General features: G+C 59.1%; 1 protein-coding gene across 2 annotated transcripts; it reads left to right on the top strand.

Annotated features, from left to right (window-relative positions):
- Nucleotides 1-2,313: 2,313 nt before the first annotated feature.
- On the top strand, nt 2,314-12,457 carry LOC132389557 (microfibrillar-associated protein 2-like). Of its 2 annotated transcripts, XM_059962027.1 has the most exons (7): nt 2,314-2,494; nt 5,707-5,869; nt 6,698-6,748; nt 8,162-8,197; nt 10,147-10,234; nt 10,448-10,521; nt 11,878-12,457. In XM_059962027.1, exons 2-7 carry the CDS (start codon nt 5,827-5,829, stop codon nt 11,955-11,957), a joined length of 372 nt encoding a protein of 123 aa, XP_059818010.1. In that variant the 5' UTR covers nt 2,314-2,494; nt 5,707-5,826; the 3' UTR covers nt 11,958-12,457. The 2 variants fall into 2 exon arrangements, with proteins under 2 accessions (XP_059818010.1, XP_059818011.1); XM_059962028.1 differs by lacking the exon at nt 6,698-6,748.
- The last annotated feature ends 3,113 nt before the right edge of the window (nt 12,458-15,570 follow it).

Below are 15,570 nucleotides of genomic sequence, written 5' to 3'. Positions count from 1 at the left end.
TCCGGATGAACGACCGTCATTCCCGCGGGGGAATCCCCGGCGCCCGGCGCTCCCCAGCGCCCCGCACTGGCCAGATGAGATCATTGCGGGAGGCTGACGGTGCGGGAGGGGGGCGGTCGGGCTTGTTCCCGTCTCCGTATCCCCCCTGGGTCAGACCCACTCACACCGGGAGCACCGTGCACAGTTCCCGTCTCCGTATCCCCCCCGGGTCAGACCCACACACACCGGGAGCACCGTGCACAGTTCCCATCTCCGTAACCCCCCCGGGTCAGACCCACACACACCGGGAGCACCGTGCACAGTTCCAGTCTCCGTACCCCCCTGGGTCAGACCCACACACACCGGGAGCACCGGGCACAGTTCCCATCTCCGTAACCCCCCCGGGTCAGACCCACACACACCGGGAGCACCGTACACAGTTCCCATCTCCGTAACCCCCCCGGGTCAGACCCACACACACCGGGAGCACCGTGCACAGTTCCCGTCTCCGTATCCCCCCGGGTCAGACCCACACACACCGGGAGCACCGTGCACAGTTCCCGTCTCCGTATCCCCCCCCCCCCCGGGTCAGACCCACACACAGCAGGACCACCGTGCACAGTTCCCGTCTCCGTATCCCCCCGGGTCAGACCCACACACACCGGGAGCACCGTGCACAGTTCCCGTCTCCGTATCCCCCCCGGGTCAGACCCACACACACCGGGAGCACCGTGCACAGTTTCCGTCTCCGTATCCCACGGGTCAGACCCACACACACCGGGAGCACCGTGCACAGTTCCCGTCTCCGTATCCCCCTGGGTCAGACCCACACACACCGGGAGCACCGTGCACAGTTCTCGTCTCCGTATCCCCCCCCCCCCGGGTCAGACCCACACACACCGGGAGCACCGTGCACAGTTCCCATCTCCGTATCCCCCCCCCCGGGTCAGACCCACACACACCGGGAGCACCGTGCACAGTTCCCGTCTCCGTATCTCCCGGGTCAGACTCACATACACCGGGATCACCGTGCACAGTTCCCGTCTCCGTATCCCCCCGGGTCAGACCCACACACACCGGGAGCACCGTGCACAGTTCCCGTCTCCGTAACCCCCCCGGGTCAGACCCACACACACCGGGAGCACCGTGCACAGTTCCCGTCTCCGTATCCCACGGGTCAGACCCACACACAGCAGGACCACCGTGCACAGTTCCCGTCTCCGTATCCCCCCGGGTCAGACCCACACACACCGGGAGCACCGTGCACAGTTCCCGTCTCCGTATCCCCCCCAGGTCAGACCCACACACACCGGGAGCACCGTGCACAATTCCCGTCTCCGTATCCCCCCCGGGTCAGACCCACACACACCGGGAGCACCGTGCACAGTTCCCGTCTCCGTATCCCACGGGTCAGACCCACACACACCGGGAGCACCGTGCACAGTTCCCGTCTCCGTATCCCCCTGGGTCAGACCCACACACACCGGGAGCACCGTGCACAGTTCCCGTCTCCGTATCCCCCCCCCGGGTCAGACCCACACACACCGGGAGCACCGTGCACAGTTCCTGTCTCCGTATCCCCCCGGGTCAGACCCACACACACCGGGAGCACCGTGCACAGTTCCCGTCTCCGTATCCCCCCCGGGTCAGACCCACACACACCGGGAGCACCGTGCACAGTTCTCGTCTCCGTATCCCCCCCGGGTCAGACCCACACACACCGGGAGCACCGTGCACAGTTCCCGTCTCCGTATCCCCCCCTGGGTCTGACCCACACACACCGGGAGCACCTTGCACAGTTCTCGTCTCCGTATCCCCCCCGGGTCAGACCCACACACACCGGGAGCACCGTGCACAGTTCCCGTCTCCGTATCCCCCTGGGTCAGACCCACACACACCGGGAGCACCGTGCACAGTTCTCGTCTCCGTATCCCCCCCGGGTCAGACCCACACACACCGGGAGCACCGTGCACAGTTCCCGTCTCCGTATCCCCCCGGGTCAGACCCACACACACCGGGAGCACCGTGTACAGTTCCTGTCTCCGTATCCCCCCGGGTCAGACCCACATACACCGGGAGCACCGTGCACAGTTCCCGTCTCCGTATCCCCCTGGGTCAGACCCACACACACCGGGAGCACCGTGCACAGTTCCCGTTTCCGTATCCCCCCAGGTCAGACCCACACACACCGGGAGCACCGTGCACAGTTTCCGTTTCCGTATCCCCCCAGGGTCAGACCCACACACACCGGGAGCACCGTGCACAGTTCCCGTCTCCGTATCCCCCAGGGTTAGACCCACACACACCGGGATCACCGTGAGTGGGAAGGTCGGAGAGGAGAGATTGGGAATTTTGGCTCCGGACTCAGCCCTTCTGACTCACCCGTGGACCTGAGCCGACGAACATACCAAGGCGATGCGGTAATTAGCATGTGAGGCCTTGTGAGGCCATCCAGGGGCTGGGTACGATCAACAGTCTTCTCCGAAACACCCTGAGTCCCCGTGCGGACTCGCAGGTACGGAGGCGGCAGGGCCGGGGAGGAACTGGGATCCTTGGGAGGGGCGGGAGAGAGGAGAAAGGGGGAGAGGAAGAGAGGGAGAGACAGAGGGGGAAGACAGAGAGGAAGAGGGGGAGGGAGAGAGAGGGAATGAGAGGGAGAGGTCACTGGACCTGACCTCGGGAGTGTGTGATGGGACATTGTGGAGGAAGATTCACTCTGTGTCTGACCCCGGGAGTGTGTGATGGGGCGGTGTGGAGGGAGATTCACTCTGTGTCTGACCCCGGGAGTGTGTGATGGGACGTGTGGAGGGAGATTCACTCTGTGTCTGACCCCGGGAGTGAGTGATGGGACGGTGTGGAGGGAGATTCACTCTGTGTCTGACCCCGGGAGTGTGTGATGCGACGGTGTGGAGGGAGATTCGCTCTGTGTCTGACACCAGGAGTGTGTGATGGGATGGTGAGGAGGGAGCTTCACTCTGTGTCTGACCCCGGGAGTGTGTGAGGTGACAGTGTGGGGGGAGATTCACTCTGTGTCTAACCCCGGGAGTGTGTGAGGGGACGGTTTGGAGGGAGATTCACTCTGTGTCTGACCCCGGGAGTGTGTGAGGGGATGGTGTGGGGGGAGATTCACTCTGTGTCTGACCCCGGGAGTGTGTGATGGGACGGTGTGGAGGGAGATTCACTCTGTGTCTGACCCCAGGAGTGTGTGATGGGACGGTGAGGAGGGAGATTCACTCTGTATCTGACCGCGGGAGTGTGTGATGGGACGGTGAGGAGGGAGATTCACTCTGTGTCTGATCCCGGGAGTGTGTGATGGGACGGTGTGGAGGGAGATTCACTCTGTGTCTGACCCCGGGAGTGTGTGATGGGACGGTGTGGAGGGAGATTCACTCTGTGTCTGACCCCGGGAGTGTGTGATGGGACGGTGAGGAGGGAGATTCACTCTGTGTCTGACCCCGGGAGTGTGTGATGGGACGGTGCGGAGGGAGATTCACTCTGTGTCTGACCCCGGGAGTGTGTGATGGGACAGTGTGGAGGGAGATTCACTCTGTGTCTGACCCCGGGAGTGTGTGATGGGACGTGTGGAGGGAGATTCACTCTGTGTCTGACCCCGGGAGAGTGTGATGGGACGGTGAGGAGGGAGATTCACTCTGTGTCTGTCCCCGGGTGTGTGTGATGGGCATTGCGGAGGGAGATTCACTCTGTGTCTGACCCCGGGAGTGTGTGATGGGACGGTGTGGAGGGAGATTCGCTCTGTGTCTGACACCAGGAGTGTGTGATCGGATGGTGAGGAGGGAGATTCACTCTGTGTCTGACCCCGGGAGTGTGTGACGGGACGGTGTGGAGGGAGATTCACTCTGTGTCTGACCCCGGGAGTGTGTGATGGGACGCTGTGGAGGGAGATTCACTGTGTGTCTGACCCCGGGAGTGTGTGATGGGACGGTGAGGAGGGAGATTCACTCTGTTTCTGACCCCGGGAGTGTGTGATGGGACGGTGTGGAGGGAGATTCACTCTGTGTCTGACCCCGGGAGTGTGTGTTGGGACGGTGTGGAGGGAGATTCACTCTGTGTCTGACCCCGGGAGTGTGTGATGGGACGGTGTGGAGGGAGATTCACTCTGTGTCTGACCCCGGGAGTGTGTGATGGGACTGTGTGGAGGGAGATTCACTCTGTGTCTGACCCCGGGAGTGTGTGATGGGACGGTGTGGAGGGAGATTCACTCTGTGTCTGACCCCGGGAGTGTGTGTTGGGACGGTGTGGAGGGAGATTCACTCTGTGTCTGACCCCGGGAGTGTGTGATGGGACGGTGTGGAGGGAGATTCACTCTGTATCTGACCCCGGGAGTGTGTGATGGGACGGTGTGGAGGGAGATTCACTCTGTGTCTGACCCCGGGAGTGTCTGATGGGACGGTGTGGAGGGAGATTCACTCTGTGTCTGACCCCGGGAGTGTGTGATGGGACGGTGTGGAGGGAGATTCACACTGTGTCTGACCCCGGGAGTGTGTGATGGGACGGTGTGGAGGGAGATTCACTCTGTGTCTGACCCCGGGAGTGTGTGATGGGACGGTGTGGAGGGAGATTCACTCTCTGTCTGACCCCGGGAGTGTGTGATGGGACGGTGTGGAGGGAGATTCACTCTGGGTCTGACCCCGGGAGTGTGTGATGGGACGGTGTGGAGGGAGCTTCACTCTGCGTCTGACCCCGGGAGTGTGTGATGGGACGATGTGGAGGGAGCTTCACTCTGTGTCTGACCCCGGGAGTGTGTGATGGGACGGTGTGGAGGGAGATTCACTCTGTGTCTGACCCCGGGAGTGTGTGATGGGACGGTGTGGAGGGAGATTCACTCTGTGTCTGACCCCGGGAGAGTGTGATGGGACGGTGTGGAGGGAGATTCACTCTGTGTCTGACCCCGGGAGAGTGTGATGGGACAGTGTGGAGGGAGATTCTCTCTGTGTCTGACCCCGGGAGCGTGTGATGGGACGGTGTGGCGGGAGATTCACTCTGTGTCTGACCCCGGGAGAGTGTGATGGGACGGTGTGGAGGGAGATTCACTCTGTGTCTGACCCCGGGAGTGTGTGATGGGACGGTGTGGAGGGAGATTCACTCTGTGTCTGACCCCGGGAGTGTGTGATGGGACGGTGTGGAGGGAGATTCACTCTGTGTCTGACCACAGGAGTGTGTGATGGGACGGTGAGGAGGGAGATTCAGTCTGTGTCTGACCCCGGGAGTGTGTGATGGGACGGTGTGGAGGGAGATTCACTCTGTGTCTGACCCCGGGAGTGTGTGATGGGACGGTGTGGAGGGAGATTCACTCTGGGTCTGACCCCGGGAGTGTTTGATGGGACCGTGTAGAGGAATAATCACTCTGTGTCTGACCCCGGGAGTGTGTGAAGGGACGGTGTGGAGGGAGCTTCACTCTGGGTCTGACCCCGGGAGTGTGTGATGGGACGGTGTGGAGGGAGATTCACTCTGTGTCTGACCCCGGGAGTGTGTGGAGGGACGGTGTTGAGGGAGATTCACTCTGTATCTAACACCGGGAGTGTGTGATGGGACGGTGAGGAGGGAGATTCACTCTGTGTCTGACCCCGGGAGTGTGTGATGGGACGGTGTGGAGGGAGATTCACTCTGTGTCTGACCCCGGGATTGTTTGATGGGACGGTGCGGAGGGAGATTCACTGATTGCCCGTCGGTTTATAAACACTGCCTCTTTTTTTAAACAATTCCCAGTATTCTCCTTTTGAAGCCCGATCACCAGGATTTCTGTTCAGATTTCGTAATTGTTCATCTTTCAATTTGGACGGTGATCCAGGGAGTCCTCGCCGAATATTAACGCAGTTCGGGGAAGAAATGTTTCAGAGAAGAAAGTTTGCCTCATTCCTGAGTGTCGTTGGTCAGTTTCCAACAGCAAGGGGCGGAAATGGAGGGGGGCTCTGTAGAGGGTTGAGGGAGGGGTAAGAGAAGGGGAGTGACGGGAGGAGGGAGAGAGTCAAGTGATTAAGAGGGCTAAAGAGCTGAGGGGGAGGAGGTAAGCAGGAGAGAGCAGGGATAACGTGGGGATGGGGTGAAAGGGAGAGGGGAGAGAGAGGAGGTGAAAGGGGTAAGTAAGAGAGGGAGGGGGGATGGAGGGGAGAGGGAGAGCGTGAGGGGATGGGGAAAGAAGGGGAGGGGAAGAGAGGGGCAAGGGACGCGAAGGCGATGGAGACAGAGGGGTGAGAGTGGGGGGGATGGAGGGCGGGAGAGAAGGAGGGGAGAATGGAGGTGGAAGACGAGGGTACAGGGCAGGCAAGGAAGAGGGGGAGAGGCGGGAAGAACGAGAGGGGATAGCGGGGAAGAGTGGGGAGATAGAGGGGGAAGGGGAGTGGATTTAAGAGAGGGGGTGATTGGGGAAGAGGGGGAAGCGACAGCTGGAGAGAGAGGGGGAGGGAAGAGGGCAGAGAGAGGGAGGAGTGAAGGGGAGGGTGGGGAAGTAGAGGGTGAGAGGAGAGTGCGGGAAAGGGAGAGAGAGTGGGAAGAGGAGAGGGAGAGAGGGGGAGAGTTGAGGAGGGACTGGAGAGAGAGAGAAAGGGGGAGACAGGAGGTGGAGGGGGAGACAGGAGGTGGAGGGGTAGAGTGGTGGAGAGAGTGGGGCAGGGTGTGGGGGTAAGGGAAGGGGGGAATGCAGGGGATTATCGTCCACGCTAACTACATAACTTCCCCTCCCCTCCTCGCCCTCCCACAGCTCTGCTGCCCTGCCTGGTGGCCCAGGACACCCCAGATGTGTCAGAGGCAGGTAAGGTAGAGGCCGCCCGCCACTACTCTCTTCTCCTAGACCACTCACACACGCCGCCACCCTCCCTTGCCAGGATGGAGAGTTTTGAATCCGTTCCCCAGCCCCCCCCCCCCGGTCCCCCCGGTCCCCCGGTCCCCTCCCCAGCGCCCTAACCTTCCCCGGCCTTGGGGACCACCACTCTACCAGCCCACCTTGGCTGGAATCATGCCGTGCCCCAGAGGTTTCGGATCAGCCCGGGGGGACGGGACGGGACGAAGGGCCTCCCACATTTTCACGCCCTATCCTGTGGGCTGGCAGAGTCTCTTTCCCCCCCCCCCCCCCCCCCCACACACACACAACAAGAATCTTGGTGAGAATATCTCAGGCCAAAAATAAAATAATCCCGGCAGAACAATCAAAAACAATCTTGGGAAAAACTGGTTGGGGGGTGTCTTCTGCGGGTCAAAACAATCCCAGGACAATCGAGAAAGAACTCACGAAGAAATCTGAAGAGAGAGAAAAAAAATCCCTGAATCCCCTCAGACAAAAAAAAATATCTGCGGATGAGACATCCGCAGGAAAGAATTACTGGCAAAAAGAAATCCAGGCATTCCGGGGAGAAATTCCCAGGAAAAGAAAACAAAAAGAGATCTCTGGAAACAAAATCCTGGGACAACGACGTCCCAGATATAAATGTTTTGCAAAATATCCCGGGAAGAAAAGAAATCCTTGAGAAGATCCGGGGGTATGAAGTTCCAAGGATGATGGAAGTGCGGCGGAATAATTTCCCTGCAATAAATTCCTGGCCTGGTTTTCCGGGGTGGTAGTGGGAAAGGTGGGCGGCGAGGGTCGCTCCAGATATTCATAACAAGCCCAAGTCCGCAGAGAGCAAAGGGGCAGGGAGGGGGATGATTTCCGGCCGGGTTCCGACCTGCCCTCGCCGGAACAGAGGGTCCTGGGGCAACAGGTCGAGAGGGCGGCGCGGAGATGGGGTGCGATGTTGCCCAGGGCGATGGCCAGGCCTGATCTGGGGCATTGCGTGGAGTTTTGGTCCCGGGAAAGGTCCGGTGGACCTGTTTTGTCGGGAAGGATCCGAACAGGTTGGGACTTGGTCGAGGTGGACAGAATGGGGAGGTATCCACGGCAATGAACAAACACGTTGCCCCTTTCCACCTGGGCGCGTGCGGGCAGAACTGGGGGGGGGGGGTCAAGGGTGAGAGGTGAGAAGGTTAAGGGGAAGGGTGGGGGCGGTGGCGTGGAGGGAGGAGGGGAAGTTTCTTCACTCGGAGGGCGGCGGGAGCGTGCATCGGCCCCAGCGTTGGAGGGAAGTCTCGGTCCGGGCGGGAGGGATCCGGGTCGGGGACGGAGCACGCACCAGACGGGCCGAAGGGACGGTAGTGGCTGTCTGACCTTGCCCTCCTCTCTTTGTTCCAGAAACCATTCCGACCGATTTCACACCTATTCACGACGGTAAGTGGCACGTCTAACCCCCCCCCCCACCCCAACCCCAACCCCAACCCCAACCCGTCCTGCATTCGGAGATTAACCCTCTCGCTCCCAGCCTCGGGGCCACTGGACAGCCTGCTTCCTGCTCTTGGGGGGCGGGGGGGGGGTGATATTAACCCATTCCCACCCCCAGCGAGCCAATCTACCACCCCCACCACACTTGGGGTTTATTGAAATAATGACCGTGGAATTATCTCTCTCCCCCCTCCCGATCTCCCCCACTTCTGCTTCCCTCTGTCCATCACCTCTCCCTTTGCCCCGCTTGTCTCCCTCTCACCCCCACGCTTTCTAACCTCCCCCTGCCTCACACGATCCCTCCATCTCGTCCTCCAAATTCTCTCCCTCTCCACCACTCCTCACCACCTCACCCCACACTGTCTTGGCTCCCTCACCACCTCTCCCCGTGCGCTTTTCCCTTGCCCCCCCCCTCTCAATCGCCCTCTCGACCTGACCCGCCTCCGCACCCCTCTTCCCCTTTCTCCCTCTCTTTCTCCTCCCCAAATCCTCCATCACCTCCTTTCCACCTCTCCCTCCGCACCCTCAATCTCGCCCTCTCCCCCATTCCTTCCTCTCTCTCTCCCCACTGCTCTCTCATCCCTCACACATCCCCTCTCCTTCCGCATTTCTCCCTCACTGTCCATCCCACTCCCCAAATCTTTCCTCCCATCTCTCTTGAACTCTCCCCACACACTCCCTCAATCTTGTGCTCCCTCCATTCCCCTTTCCTACCATCTGTTGCTGACCCCCCCCCCTCCCTGCTGCATCCTTCCTTCCCCGCATCTCTCCCCCGACCGTGCCAAATTCCCATTCCCCTCTCGCCCCAACTCCCACTCTCTGGGTATTGCCCCTCTCCCACCCTCTTCCCGCTCACCCTCTGTACTTTCCCTTCTCACCTCCCCCGCACCCTCCCAACACTCACACACCCCCTCCCTCAACTGCGCTTGATCGCCTCCTCCGTCTGCCCTCTTACCCAACGCACACTCGGCCCCTTTCAATCCCCACCTCTCGCCCCCTCGATTCTCCCCGCCCTCTCAATCACCTCATCCATCTGTATTCCTCTCCCCAATCTTTCTCTCCATCCCCTCTCCCCAAATATCTCACCCCTCCCCACTCTCTTGCCGTCCATCGCACTCTCTCTGCACCCTCTTTCGAACCATCCTGACCCCTCCCCCTCACTATCTCTCTCCCTCAATGTCACCACCCCCCTTTTCCCCTTTACCCCGACTCTCAATGGTGCTCTCTCACTCTCATTCTATCCCCTTCTCCCTCTGTCCCTCAATCTCTCATCCCTCCCTCCCTCCCTCTATCGACCTCTCAATCACCCTCTACCCCACTCCCTCTTCCCCAATCTCCCTATCGTCCCCTCAATCACTCTCCACCCCTCCCTATCGTCCTCTCAATCACCCTCTACCCCACTCTCCCTATCGTCCTCTCAATCACCCTCTACCCCACTCTCCCTATCGTCCCCTCACTCACTCTCTACCCCTCCCTATCGTCCTCTCAATCACCCTCCACCCCACTCTCCCGCTCACTATCTTCTCAATCACCCCAACCTCGCTCCCTCTCCTTATCATCCTCTCAATCACCCTCTACCCCTCTCCCGCTCACGTTCTCAATCACCCCAACTTCGCTCCCTCTCCATATCATCCCCTCAATCACTCTCCACCCCACTCACTATCTTCTCAATCACCCTCAACCTCGCTCCCTCTCCCTATCATCCCCTCAATCACCCTCCACCCCAATCTCCCTATTGTCCTCTCAACCACCCTCTGCTCTCTCCTTTTCTGTCTCTCTCGTTCTTTTCCTCTCTTCAATCTCGTTCCCTCTCTCCATCTCTCACTCCCCCATTAAACCCGCTCTCTCCTCCTCGCACTCCCCCTGCCAATCTTGCCCCCTCTCTCCCCCTCCCACAGAATGCCGAGAGGAACAATACCCTTGCACCCGGCTATACTCAATCCACCACCCTCTCAAGCAATGTTTACATAAAATGTGTTTCTACAGGTAAGTGCAGTGGGGCGCTGGCCTTGCGTTTGGGTAGGGGGGAGTCCACGGTGATTCGGTGGGTGGGGGAGAGTGTCCGCGGGCTGTGGGAGTGGGTGGGGGGGGAGAGTCGGTGACGAGGGACTCGGCGGGCAGGGGTTTGGGGGGGGGGGGGTGGGGGAAGAGTGCCTGCTGAGGGAGGGATAAAATGTTCTACTCCGATCGCTCCCACAGCCTCAGACGGATGTACGTGGTGAACAAAGAAATCTGCCATCGGACTGTCTGCGAAGACGAGGAACGAATTAAAGGTAGGGCACTTCGAGACAGAGGGGAGGGAGGGTGAGACACGGGCATGGGGGAGAGGTGTAGGGGAGGAAGCTTCGATCGAGACAGGGTGGGGTACAGTGATAAAAATCACCCCGGGAGTGTGTGATGGGACGGTGTGGAGGAGATTCACTCTGTGTCTGATCCCGGGAGTGTGTGATGGGGACGGTGTGGAGGGAGATTCACTCTGAGTCAGACCCCGGGAGTGTGTGAGGGGACAGTGCGGAGGGAGATTCACTCTGTTTCTGACACCGGGAGTGTGTGATGGGACGGTGTGGAGGGAGATTCACTCTGGGTCTGACCCCGGGAGTGTGTGATGGGAACGTGTGGAGGGAGTTTCACTCTGTGTCTGACCCCGGGAGTGTGTGGAGGGAGATTCACTCTGTGTCTGACCCCGGGAGTGTCTGATGGGACGGTGTGGAGGGAGATTCACTCTGTGTCTGACCCCGGGAGTGTGTGATGGGACGGTGAGGAGGGAGATTCACTCTGTTTCTGACCCCGGAGTGTGTGATGGGACGGTGTGGAGGGAGATTCACTGTGTCTGACCCCGGGAGTGTGTGATGGGGCGGTGTGGAGGGAGATTCACTCTGTGTCTGACCCCGGGAGTGTGTGAGGGGGACAGTGCGGAGGGAGATTCACTCTGTTTCTGACACCGGGAGTGTGTGATGGGACGGTGTGGAGGGAGATTCACTCTGGGTCTGACCCCGGGAGTGTGTGATGGGACGGTGTGGAGGGAGATTCACGCTGTGTCTGACCCCGGGAATGTGTGATGGGCGGTGTGGAGGGACATTCACTCTGTGTGTGACCCCGGGAGTGTGTGATGGGGCGGTGTGGAGGGAGATTCACTCTGTGTCTGACCCCGGGAGTGTGTGATGGGACGGTGTGGAGAGAGCTTCACTCTGTGTCTGACCTCGGGAGTGTGTGATGGGAGGGTGTGGAGGGAGATTCACTCTGTGTCTGACTCCGGGAGTGTGTGATGGGGCGGTGTGGAGGGACATTCACTCTGTGTCTGACCCCGGGGGTGTGTGATGGGGCGGTGTGGAGGGAGTTTCACTCTGTGTCTGACCCCGGGAGTGTGTGGAGGGAGATTCACTCTGTTTCTGACCCCAGGAGTGTGTAATGGGACGGTGTGGTGGGAGATTCACTCTGTGTCTGACCCCGGGGTGTGTGTGATGGGACGGTGTGGAGGGAGATTCACTCTGTGTCTGACCCCGGGTGTGTGTGATGGGACGGTGTGGAGGGAGATTCATTCTGTGTCTGACCACGGGAGTGTTTGATGGGACCGTGTAGAGGGAGATTCAGTCTGACTGTAACCACCTGCACCCTCTCTCTCCCTGCAGCTGACCTGTGCCGCAAGATGCAGGGATGGCCAACCAGGGTCCGTCGCACCAACCGGGGAAGGAGTCACGTGCAGTGCTAGCACCCCCTCTCCCCTGAGGGGACCAGCACCCATGGGTGCGGGTCGAGGGGAGGTGTCTCACAGCCGCCAACAGCTTTGGCGCAGGAATGCCCCTCTCCTTCCTGGGAAGCAACCCAACACGCCCTCGCCCTGCCCCTACCCCCACCTCTGAGGGCATCCTCCCTGATCACCTGCTGTCCCTTCCTCCACACTTTGGACCAAAGCCTTCCTGCCCCCTTTCCCGCCCACCAGGGGGGCATGCTCGGACCTCGGAGCCAGAACGTCTTTCTCCCTGCCTGTAGACATCTCTCTGTCTATGTGTGTGTGTGTGCGTGCGTGTTTATATATATATATATATATATATTTGGCCCTGCAGATCTTGAGGCCTTATAATCGGCCGTCCAATTGTCTGCCTGTGCAATTTCTTGTGGCTCTTGCAACCTATTGTCCAATTATCTCTCTGTTGTTTGCCGTGGGAGCCCTCAATTGGTCAAATGACACCCACCCTCCCCCACCCCAACTCTCCCTGGTGGACTCGTGAGGTCTTCGGTCTGGTCATTGGGCGTCCACCTGTCATCCAGAGGTCTTGTCGTCCGGCATCTCACTCACTGCTTGGACACGGGCTTCTGGGGGCCCCAATTACCTGACAGTCGCCTGGAGGGTCTGGGTCCCTGCCCCTGACAGGCTTTGGGGCCTTCCAACTGGCCAAGCTGGGGGCCCTGCGCCTCTCTGCCGGCGGGGTTTCTGTGACAAAAATTGGATGGTCTCCTCTCTGCCAGTCGCTCATTGGGTCTCAGTTGCCAGAGACCCAATGGCATCCCCCCCCCCCCCCGAGATCAGCTGCCCCAACGGTTGGCCCCCGGGGAAAAGGGTCAAAATGCGCCAACAGCGGGCCTGCACAGTCGGCCCTCTCCAGATCTGGCGCCCACTCGGTTTTGTTTGGCGGGCACCCCTCTCGGTGGAACGCGGGGCCAGGCCAGTGTACGCCCGGTTAACCACCTGTGTGACACTCCGGGGCCCGGCACGCTGGGAGATGGGAGAGTAGGCGACAGGTGGGGAAGGGTCGCCGGAGGAAGATCCGGCGACTGGGGGGATGGAAGGGGGAGAGCGCTGGAGACTAGGTTCCCTTGGGTGTGGCGGGGCATTTACAGAGGACCCCCGGGGCGATCTGAAGACCACCTGTCCCCTCTACCCGCATGGCTTCCGCTGCATAGCGCCCACGCACAATTCCACGCCAGTATCGTTCTTGCTTCTGTGTATTGCACCGCCAAATAAAGGACTCTGCTCGGAAGGTCTCTGGTTCCTTTAAATGCCCGCCCCGCCGGTCAGACGCCTTGGAATATTCCAACGAGCTGGGGGCCCCCGTCGAGCCTCAGCACGGAAACAGGGCCCTGTTGTTAATGTACCTGCCTCGACCACTTCCTCCGGCAGCTCCTTCCACAGACAGATCACCCGTATCCCTCTAAACCTTTCCTATCCGTGTCCCTGTCCGAGTGTCGTTAATGTACCTGCCTCAACCACTTCCTCCGGCAGCTCCTTCCACAGACGGACCACCCGTATCCCTCTAAACCTTTCCTATCCGTGTCTCCCGTCCGAGTGTCGTTAATGTACCTGCCTCGACCACTTCCTCCGGCAGCTCCTTCCACAGACGGACCACCCGTATCCCTCTGAACCTTTCCTATCCGTGTCCCTGTCCGAGTGTCGTTAATGTACCTGCCTCAACCACTTCCTCCGGCAGCTCCTTCCACAGACGGACCACCCGTATCCTTCTAAACCTTGCCTATCTGTGACCCTGTCCGAGTGTCGTTAATGTACCTGCCTCGACCACTTCCTCCGGCAGCTCCTTCCACAGACGGACCACCCGTATCCCTCTAAACCTTTCCTATCCGTGTCCCTGTCCGAGTGTCGTTAATGTACCTGCCTCGACCACTTCCTCCGGCAGCTGTTTCCACAGACGGACCACCCGTATCCCTCTGAACCTTTCCTATCCGTGTCCCTGTCCGAGTGTCGTTAATGTACCTACCTCGACCACTTCCTCCGGCAGCTCCTTCCACAGACGGACCACCCGTATCCCTCTAAACCTTTCCTATCCGTGTCTCCGTCCGAGTGTCGTTAATGTACCTGCCTCGACCCACTTCCTCCGGCAGCTGTTTCCACAGACGGACCACCCGTATCCCTCTGAACCTTTCCTATCCGTGTCCCTGTCCGAGTGTCGTTAATGTACCTACCTCGACCACTTCCTCCGGCAGCTGTTTCCACAGACGGACCACCCGTATCCCTCTGAACCTTTCTTATCCGTGTCCCTGTCCGAGTGTCGTTAATGTACCTGCCTCGACCACTTCCTCCGGCAGCTCCTTCCCACAGACGGACCACCCGTATCCCTCTAAACCTTTCCTATCCGTGTCCCTGTCCGAGGTGTCGTTAATGTACCTGCCTCGACCACTTCCTCCGCAGCTCCTTCCACAGACGGACCACCCGTATCCCTCTAAACCTTTCCTATCCGTGTCCCCTGTCCCAGTGTCGTTAATGAGGGAAGAGGGGAGAGAGATGGGAGATGTCCAAAGCACGTCTATAGTTGTACCGTGGAGAGCATTCTGACAGGCTACATGACTGTCTGGTATGGAGGGGCTACTGCACAGGACCAAAAGAAGCTGCAGAGGGTTGTAAATCTTGTCGGCTCCATCTCGGGGCACCGGCCTACGAAGTACCCGGGACATCTTCAGGGAGCGCTGTCTCAGAAAGGCAGTGTCCATTATTAAGGCCCCTCCAGCACCCAGGGCATGCCCTTTTCTCACTGTTACCACCAGGGAGGAGGGACAATAGACAAAGATAATAGACAGTAGGTGCAGGAGTAGGCCATTCAGCCCTTCGAGCCAGCACTGCCATTCACTGTGATCATGGCTGATCATCCACAATCAGTACCCCGTTCCTGCCCTCTCCCATATCACTTGACTCCGCTACCTATAAGAGCTCCATCTAACTCTCTCTTGAAAGCATCCAGAGAATTGTCCTCCACTGCCTTCTGGGGCAGAGCATTCCACAGATCCACCACTCTCTGGGTGAAAAGGTTTTTTCCTCAACTCCGTTCTAAATGGCCCCCCCCCCCTTATTCTTAAACTGTGGCCTCTGGTTCTGACTCCCCCAACATCAGGAACATGTTTCCTGCCTCTAACGTGTCCAATCCCTTAATAATCTTATATGTTTCAATCAAATCCCCTCTCATCCTTCTAAATCCCAGTGTACACAAGCCCAGTCGCTCCAATCTTTCAACATATGACAGTCCCGCCATCCCCGGAATTAACCTCGTGAATCTACGCTGCACTCCCTCAATAGCAAGAATGTCCTTCCTCAGATTTGGAGACCAAAACTGCACACTATACTCCAGGTGTGGTCTCAGCAGGGCCCTGTACAGCTGCAGAAGGACCTCTTTACTCCTATACTCAATTCCTCTTGTTATAAAGGCCAGCATGTCATTAGCTTTCTTCACTGCCTGCTGTACCTGCATGCTTGCTTTCATTGACTGATGTACAAGAACACCTAGATCTCGTTGTACTTCCCCTTTTCCTAACTTGACTCCATTTAGATAGTAATCTGCCTTCCTGTTCTTGCCACCAAAGTAGATAACCTCACATTT

Source organism: Hypanus sabinus, unplaced genomic scaffold, assembly GCF_030144855.1.
Source record: "Hypanus sabinus isolate sHypSab1 unplaced genomic scaffold, sHypSab1.hap1 scaffold_601, whole genome shotgun sequence".
NCBI lineage: Eukaryota > Metazoa > Chordata > Chondrichthyes > Myliobatiformes > Dasyatidae > Hypanus > Hypanus sabinus.
Note: the sequence above shows the minus strand (reverse complement) of the source record. Positions and strands in the feature narration are given on the sequence as shown.

Coding starts and splice junctions, on each gene's coding strand:
- LOC132389557 (XM_059962027.1), top strand. CDS start 5,827: ATGTTTCAGAGAAGAAAGTTTGCCTCATTCCTGAGTGTCGTTG. Junction 8,198..10,146: donor TTTCACACCTATTCACGACG/GTAAGTGGCACG, acceptor CCCCTCCCACAG/AATGCCGAGAGGAACAATAC. Junction 10,522..11,877: donor AGACGAGGAACGAATTAAAG/GTAGGGCACTTC, acceptor CTCTCCCTGCAG/CTGACCTGTGCCGCAAGATG.